Source organism: Camponotus floridanus, unplaced genomic scaffold (genome assembly GCF_003227725.1).
Source record: "Camponotus floridanus strain SB8 unplaced genomic scaffold, Cflo_v7.5 scaffold15, whole genome shotgun sequence".
Lineage (NCBI taxonomy): Eukaryota > Metazoa > Arthropoda > Insecta > Hymenoptera > Formicidae > Camponotus > Camponotus floridanus.
Window position 1 is genome coordinate 1,240,326 of NW_020229270.1, and position 9,057 is coordinate 1,249,382.

General features: G+C 40.3%; 1 protein-coding gene across 4 annotated transcripts; it reads right to left on the reverse strand.

Annotated features, from left to right (window-relative positions):
- Positions 1-434: 434 nt before the first annotated feature.
- LOC105254844 (UNC93-like protein) lies at positions 435-8,390 on the reverse strand. 4 transcript variants are annotated; one of them, XM_011263775.2, is made up of 9 exons: positions 8,274-8,390; positions 7,414-7,615; positions 4,271-4,602; positions 3,368-3,792; positions 2,864-3,069; positions 2,187-2,578; positions 1,657-1,789; positions 1,221-1,358; positions 435-694 (listed from the first exon to the last, which is right to left on the reverse strand). In XM_011263775.2, the coding sequence occupies exons 3-9, from the start codon at positions 4,463-4,465 to the stop codon at positions 474-476; spliced, it is 1,710 nt and encodes a 569-aa protein (XP_011262077.1). In that variant the 5' UTR covers positions 4,466-4,602; positions 7,414-7,615; positions 8,274-8,390; the 3' UTR covers positions 435-473. The 4 variants fall into 4 exon arrangements, with proteins under 4 accessions (XP_011262077.1, XP_011262078.1, XP_011262076.1 ...); XM_011263776.2 differs by lacking the exon at positions 7,414-7,615; XM_011263774.2 differs by having other exon boundaries at positions 7,414-8,390.
- Between the last annotated feature and the right edge of the window lie 667 nt (positions 8,391-9,057).

Sequence of the window (9,057 nt, forward strand, 5' to 3'; positions counted from 1 at the left end):
CGAAGCTTCGGAAGGGAGTTCACGCCCGTGGAAAAGAGACGTCTTCCTCACGAGAGCGTGAAGACCTTGGCGCGATCTTTGGCTCCTTCCGTGCTGTCGATGGCGCTTCTGCGACGTTCCGGTTCCACGATGAGGAGCAGCGGATTTTTCGGCGGGTTTTCGTCGTCGCTGTCGTCGGGCAGGCCGTAATCGGTGCGGCAGGCGAACGCGACGCTGTTCGCCCTGCGTCGCGGCTTGCTCTTGCTCGACGCACCACCGCCAGCGACTTGCTGCGTCTGGTGCTCCTGCAGCTGCGTCATCAGGCTGCTGCTCCTGTGGCTACCGCGTCTTCCTGGCACGATCCCCGTCCACGATCTCGCCGCGGTGCTGGACGGAACGGCTCGCTCTCAGTCCCCCCGGTGTCTGACGTCGGTCGCCGTCGTCGTCGCCGTCTCGACGGTGGACCCGCGCTCGCTCGCCGTCGAGTCGCCTGGTCATAAGGGCGCCAGAGTTTTACCCCGGCGCGCTAGACGACTCTCCAGCCAGAGATGCGGTACCACCGCCAGGACCAGGGTCGCGGCGAGGCCCAGAACGCGGTAACGGGTGCACACCGCGCCGTGCAGGCTGAGGGCGAGGGTCAGTCCGAGCCAACGCCAGAAGAGCGACGTCGACAGCGGACCCTGCCACGCGTTCGGGTAGAGGCCCATCACCAGCGCTGAAATGTCAAAGATTCAAATCTTTCTTTGCGCTCCCCTCGCATCAGTGTTTTGAAAAAGTTCTTGTCTTCGAATGATAAGTGTTTTCGTCATGCATTTATTTGTTCAGGGTACCGATATAATCTTGCGCAGCCAAATGTTTAATGTATTATGTCCGCAGGAGAGACAGAGGGAGAGGAAGAGTTTAATTTAAACTACGTTATTTTTAGTATTCACTCTTCTCCCTTCATGCTTTTGCTGCTTCTTCGGGTCTTACGAAGACGAATCGTTTTCTTTTAAATTCGGTTTGTTTGTTCAACACAGCTCGAACATATAAGCGCCTTTCGTTGTGTATTCACTGGCGAACGGTGCTACGTCTCGACGAAATACAGCCGCGACCGACAAAGCAAAGCTTGGAAATCACTTTCGAAACTTTTGATCTAGCTTAATTGCAACTTGGATCCCAAGTTCTTAAGAGCCATCGACTTAACTTGCGAACACAAAATATCTGACATTCATATAATAAAAAACATTCAAGATACTTACTATATATCAAAGTCTCCCAAATGGAATTACAAACTCCCCAGGCAGCTGATATGACATGAAAGAGAGCTGGGTCGTCTCCTGTCGGCCTCCAAGTGACCAAGACAAGCAAGAGACAAGCGTGGAAGGCGAAACCCACGACTGAAATTATAAAAAACAAAGTCTTTTGTTTTCAATCCACGATTGATTCAAATTAATCGGGTCGGATCAAAGGATTATCTTTCTATTATAAATTAATTTGACTTTTCTCTTTCATTTTTTTGCTATATTAAATCTTTGTAGCATTTATCTTAACTATTTATGTATCTTATATATTGATTTCTCTTCATTCCTACATTCTAAAGCAGCATTTATTCATTTTATGTTGTATATATTATTGTCAATAATATTTAAATCCGACCTTGCGCTTGTTATTGAATGAATTAGAAGAATCACTTACCCACAACATAGTACCTTTTAATTTGCCTCAGCAGCATCGAGAGTGTTACGGCAGCAAGAGCTTGCAACAGAGCCAAGCTTAAAAAATTTAAGGTGACCGTGCCAGCATCGCCTGAGGTGCACACCACATACGCCTATACAAAGACAATGCTATGTTAAGAAAATATACAGTACTAACTTTTTTAGATGGATGATTTGAGAAAAAATTTACAAAGTCACTCGTGTCGTATATTTGCGTTCGTAAAATATTTTTTCATAAATCACGCGCGAGACAGGAAAGACGAATTTGTGCGATTTTATATTTGTATAGAAAGGGGAAAAAGAGAAATTCTTTTTCAAGTTTAAAGAACTCCAAAAATAAGATAGAATATTATAAATAGATTGGTATTTTCCTTAGTTTCAATTATTTATCCTCCGAGTTGTATTAAATTAAATTTAGAAGGCAATTGTAATATGTATAATTGTAATTAGTATTAGATGAAGTAAATGTAATGTAAAAATCTGTAATCGATTATGAAACGTTTCATTTACCTCCATAAAATCGGCGTAGATGAAACCTTGTTCCAGTCCGATGAAGAGCGTGAGCGGTGCTGCGAGCTGAAGCTTTGGATCCTGAAAAGCGCATTTTACAGATTTGAGGATGTCCTTGACGCTGGTGCGATCGTGGTTTGCCTGAGGCTCCTGCATTCTCGAGTCGAGGAATGCGCAGGAAATGCCTAAACCAAGCACTGCCAGACCGAGCCAAATACTGACGAGCACCCTCGACGTGCCCGATGCGATCGTGGGCACGTAGAGCGATTCGTTGTAAAAGTACATCTCCTCCGAACAGTATTCGGCTCCGCAGACATCCCCTATATCACTATTCATTATGCTAGACGGTATCAGATCCGTTAATCTGACGAGAACCGCGGCGATGAGGCAACCTGGAATTATTAAAAACAAAGTGTAATTTTTAGATGATATGATTATTTATTAAGGAAAAATATATAATTTGCATGCATATTAATATGCATATATTGGAAATAAATAAAATTCAATAAATTTGAATAATCAATTTTCAAATTTATTGAATTTTATTTATGTTTATCATGTAATTACTTTTACTTTACATAATCCTTCGATTGATTTTAAAGTAACGTGTATACTAATAATGTATTCTTAGGAAGAGAGAAATTGAATAATGAAATTAAAGAAAATATTGAAAATACCAATTGCGAGACCGATGTCCTCGGCTAATTTTATTCCTCGGTTGAGCCTTCTCAACAGACATTCGCGTCGCGTCTCATCCGGATCTTCAGGATCCACGCAGACCATCGCCAGGCTATTCGCGGACACGTTGATGTGCGACGTTCTTGCTAGAAAACTCGAACTGGCGCAGCAGCCTAGCATCGCGTAGCTGGGTGCGAGTATGTACCTAAAACGTGCAAAGAGAACATGCGTGTATATATTATATATATACATTTCTTTTCTTTAATAATTTGGATTATAGTTTTCTTCGATTCATTTAATCTCTTATCGAATTATATCAATATCCAACTCAATACGATAAATGGATTCGCGATTATAATTCAGTGAAATAAAATTATTTCAAATAAATTAATCAAATAAAACATCTGTAATTGGATCTGTAAAGATAATAAATAAGGGAATTAAAATTCTAAAAACTCAAAAAACGGAAAAAATACGATGCTATATGGGGGCATATGTCGTACCATTTAGGATACAAATGCACGCCGACGAAGATTGCGGTGACCACGTGACTCGCGGTGATGGCGAGATTCGTGCCGAGCCGTTGCACGACGATGGGCGCGAAGCAGCTGGTGACGGCTGCCATCATGTAGAGCTGCGCCAGCAGCACCGGACCCAGATGCGGCTCGAACGCACCTAGACCTGCTTGCAGCGGGAAAATGGGCAGCGTGGCAGCTGAACAACTGGCGTGACCGAGCAGTAGGGCCGCGATGTGGCGCAAAACGGCCTTACGCGGTGGCCGAGGTCCAGCTGGGGCCGCACGGACCGCCGCGATCAGCCGGCGCACCGATGACGCGCCCGCCGACGAGTTCATGGAGTCGCGACGTCGCCAGGACAGCGCCGATGTGCGCGTGGATCGGCAGGAAATCGGCGAATATGCCGCCATGTGCTGCAAAATGAGACACGTGTCGATTAATGGGAAGAGAATCCAGGTAACAAAAACAGTAATTTTGACGCAATAGTCATTTTGATTTGATATTAAAATAACGTGAAAATGATTATTTTTACTACCTAGAAAATCATCTGCGAGCATGACTTGGCGTGATCGGTAATGCTTAAAAACACCGCGATAAATTAATAATAGCGCGATGGAAACTACAAATAGTAAAACACTTGTGGAATATTCATTATGCTAAGTATCGCGCGTTTTTCTTCGACTCTTGCGGATCGAATTTTATAGCTCTAGATTTCATCTAAGATTTTAGAATCCTTTTTTTTTAGATTTCAGTAAACGTCAAATTTAAGTTCAAAATTAAGTTTGAATCTTCAGGAGACATTGAAATATCCGATATATCTTTAGAAATTGATTTTGCATACATCGATTTAAATTTAAATTTAAATTGAATTTATTGATGGAGGATGAATACCTCCAGCATGGCATCATTGTCGCTCAGGGTAGAATGATGATGTCCGCTGCTTCTCGCGCGTTTATGCGAGTGCGCCAACGGCGGAGGCTGCGGCGGCAATCGCACTGGACCAAGACTGCCGATCGGCGCCGGTTTGTACACCGGGCTCTCCAGCTTTTCCTTGGACAGCTCATGAAGATTCGGCAAGGACCCCATCGTTTCCACCCGTTCCCGCCGTTGTCGCTTCGCGATTATTCGTGTGGTATCTTCTCACGTGCGATCAGGCCCTTTGCATCTCATTACGATCTAGTAACCGCCGTCATGATCATTTCTCTCATCTGCGAGTTGGTCATCTAAACGGGAAGAAATGAACTTTGTAAAACGCGCAACATAATTTTTTTTACATACAAATTTAATTTCGTATGTTAAAATTTTATACATCTGTCAAATAAATATGGAATAAATTGCATGGAATTATATATATACTTAAAAATTTTGCAATTTAAAATATTTATAAGCTTGATAAAAATATACTTTATCTTCTATAAAGTAATTTTCTATAAAGTATTTTATTTTTTTTTAAATCTAGAGCTTCAAAAAAAAATAAAATAGTATGTGTGTGAGAAATTTTCGATACACATTTCGACATATTATATCCAAAATTTTCAGAACGTTCAATAATCTATCTCTTTGACAAACGCACTCGGAATTTGATCCGATCACGATATTAAATCAGAAAATTGCCACGAGATCGGCGCACATCTTGCATAATTGTGACGATTTTCATGCCAATTACGAGATGTATGAAAAAATGAAAGATAAAAATCCCAACGGTCACCCGCACAACCTTGAACGAGAACTTGCCTAGCAAGCGAGTCATTTGTAATACTATATATAAATAAATTACACATATGTGAGGCCTTGAGTGTCACTTCGAATGGTTTTGTACAATTGGCGGTAATCGGCGGTTAAAACCGGAAATGCAAACAAATGCAAATTTATTGGGCAGAATAGCGGTGATTGCGGCATTCGCGATTTTAATTAGATCGAAAAAGAGAAAAAAAAGATACATAGCAAATCAATAGCGGTATATTCCCTGAGAATACGATGATTATCTGCTTATGTAATCCGAGATTGTAATTCAACAAACACCTGCTTCGCAATTCATACTTCTAAGGAACATGCGCAATCCTTATTATCATATGATCGGATCGAAAACGAGAAATAATTACATTTATATTCTAATTTGTAGCGTTATATCTTTAGACTAGTTTTACATTGAAATTTTTATTTGCGAAGTCACAAGCCAAGTCTTTTATTTATCACTCATAAGATAACGAAATATATTCCTGGACAAAATTAACGCATAATTTTTTTTCACTTTTTTTTTTAAAGCTCATATTTAAACGATATTTTAACGAAAAATTTTAAAGAAAAAGTGAAAAAAAATTATGTGTTAATTTTGTCCAGGAGTATATTTGAACTACTAAATTTTTAATCTCTGAAAACATAGTAATTGATAGTTGGCGTGCTCTTCGTTCATTTCTTCTTAAAAAGTCATAATTTTCGCCTCTATTCAAATACAATACTTTGGCTTGTAGTGCAAGGAATTGTCTGCAAGGAACCAGAAGAATTACAAAGCGTGTATACCTGAGAACAATATTTATGGACGTCACTTTTTAAAGAACAATATTCGAGTGAGCATTCATTGGAACTTGCATCGAGTAGTTCGGTTAGTGAGAGAAATTTTCAGAGAGCAAATATTTTTCAAGCTGAAGGTAACATTGGCTCAGTGACTCAAGTGATTCACGGCTAACTTTTTGCATCTCTCGATCATCGAATTTCTTATACATCCAATCTTTTTTTAATCTTTCATAACGTCAACGTGCACGTTGCATGCGATTTAACGATGAAAAATGATGTAGAAGTCTATCGAAAAAGCTACATAGGTGTAGTCAGTCAATTGAAGGTGAACTAGTTTCCGTGTAAAATTATATCTAACAGCACACATATGTATATCTAACTAACAATCTCAGGAAATCCGAGGAGGATCTAAGATTCACAAAAAGAAAAAATAAATATAACGAGATTTTATTAGATTCTGCAAATCTAGATGACTGTAGTGATAATAAAATCTAATAAAATAATTATATTAATGTTCCAGCTCGTGAATGCTGCCGAAAAAAATAATTAACGGTGAATAAAGTAAAATAATGAATGAAAGTTGTTTGAATTTTTGGGGGGGAGAGAAATGGGCCCAAATTGTTCATAGTTGTCTCTCTCTTTCTCTCTGACCCTTCGACCCTCTCTAGAAGACCTGAAGGTTCGACGGTAGCGCGCTACAGTTGCATTCCGTGCGGTATCCGCTGCGTGGATGCTGGATGCATCTCGCGGTGTTGCAACGACGTGCGTCACAAGGGAAAATGCGGCCGATGCGACACGGTGCGCAATCGATATTTCGTTTTTCAGCACTGTCCGCGCTCCTGACCTTGACTATTATTCTCGTGTCGGCCCACGTAACGTTAAAGCTGCCGATAATTACGTAGGTTTGCGCCACCGGACTCGAGTAACGAGGTACAATGATTGAGAATGAAAAAAAATGCTGTAAATCCCTCATCTCTTTCTCTAACGTCTGTCTCTAACAAAGCCCTGTTGAAGACTCGCTCCAGTCTCAATACGAAAAAGTAAATGACGAAATTTTACTTTCAAATTAATTGGTAATCAATTTTAATTGATTTTATCCTGAGAGAAAAAGAAAGAGAGAGGGAGAAAAATAATTTAAAAAGCTTAACATTGCCAAGATAATTTTTAAAATTAAGAAGTCTCTCTATATATATAGTATCTGTTGAAAAATTATTAAAAGAAATAAAAAGATATAAAAGAAATAAAAGTAAGTGACGAAATGCTTGATCGAAAGGATAGAACCGCATGCGAAGGTTTATTTTTTCACGCGTTTTTTCACTGCGTTTTTATACGATAGTAATATAACGCGGCTGTTGGAGAGTGAATCGAAGACAACGAATGATGAAGCACTTTATTGTACGTATACCCGAATTATATATTTAGATGAAGGACGTTCCAAATCATCAGAAAACGATTTTAAGTCTTGCAAAGCGGAAGGAATGACAATACAGAAAAAAGTCATAAAGAAGAGCGTAACTTACGTTTTCGCGTTCACACTGTTGTGTGGCCGCTCGACATTTGCCATGATTGCTGACGAAAAACTGCCAAAAATTAACCAGTTGTCGTGCAGTGGATTGTCACGGTGCATGATCGTCGTTCGAGAAACCGCTCGCTTTCATAGCGATAATGACTACTTCGTCACCGATATTTGCGGTACGAGTTTCGCACGTAGCCTCTTGGAGGCTTAAATCAAATACAAGAGTTAATGACACGCGACATTAATTGCACTCGTGGCACTTGCAAAATGTTAGCGACTCAAGGGAGTTGTCACGAATATTCGCATCCCGCGTGAGTTTGCGCGTCTCTCACTTTGGATTTAATTAAACTTAAACCCGAAGCGAGACATTAGCGTTTGGTATAAAAATGACGAGTCGTCACTGCATTTGAGATCAAAATTGAATTAAAATCATGAACGACGTGATATCGCGCGCAAATAATTAAGTTCGATGGACCTAATGCACCTACGACATGTCAATGATTATTGAAAGAGACGAAATCGAGATGAGAATTATCGCGCAGATCCATGGATAACACTTTGAGGGCCATTATTAACGCGCGGAATATTGACACGATGAATCGTAATAGATATAAAGAGCACGATCGAGTCACGAAATGTGAAGAATACGTCAGGGCACTGACATATGATCGATCGTCGAGTGAGATATTCCGTTTCACCGGTGGATCTAATTAAGATCCCTCTATTCCTATCAACGTCGAGAAATCCTGGTATTTCTCTTCAGAAAATGTAAACACAGTGCTAGTCCGTAATTCTGATTCTTCCGCCTGATTTCTTCCGGTTTCTCGCATCCATTTTAAAGACGCTAACGTAAACGTGAAATACCTCGCGATCGCTCGCTCGCTCGAGATCGCGATCGACAAGTAGTCCGAAATCTCGATCTGCGCGTTTGCAGGACGGGATCTAGGTCCTGGGCCGATGAAGGGAAGACTCACGGAGCGGTTCAACTCTGCGTCCGCAATTCGGTATCGCTCGGTTTTACTCGAGCCAGCTCGGCTCGGCCTCTTCGGTGATGGTCGATAACAACGAGAGTGCGTACTGAAGGCACACTCCTTTAATTCCCCTACAAATCTCTCCCGAGTGCAATTTCCTTTGAATTTCACTCTGGCATGCAAAAAATCCTGTGCGCAAATCTTAATCGATCAATTATTCAGATCGATATTATTTGATCATTGCGAGATTAATTGAAAGATTTGCCCAGCCGACCTTTTGCGATGATATCTATTAGCGCACGTTTGCTTGTTTCACATACATTATTTATAAGAATATATAAATCTCCTAAGAACACGTAATCGTTTATTACATTTATAATTTAATTCGTATTTAAATAATGTGAAAATAATCTAAAAATCTGATAATCTGAAAATTGTAAAGATGTAAAGAGAGATAAAAAATAAATTTACTAAAATTTAAAAACACTTGCATTATGTAAACATAAACGGTGCGCGTATTAAACGATAATTCACGCGTTCCATTTCTGAAACAAAGCGAGTTCGAATTAATTGGCATCGAAATTTCCTGTCGCTCGTTAAAAATCAGGTCGGGGTCGCTTGTGGACAATATTAGATCCATAATCAGTATCTCCGAGTCACTAATGACCCGCGCTTTT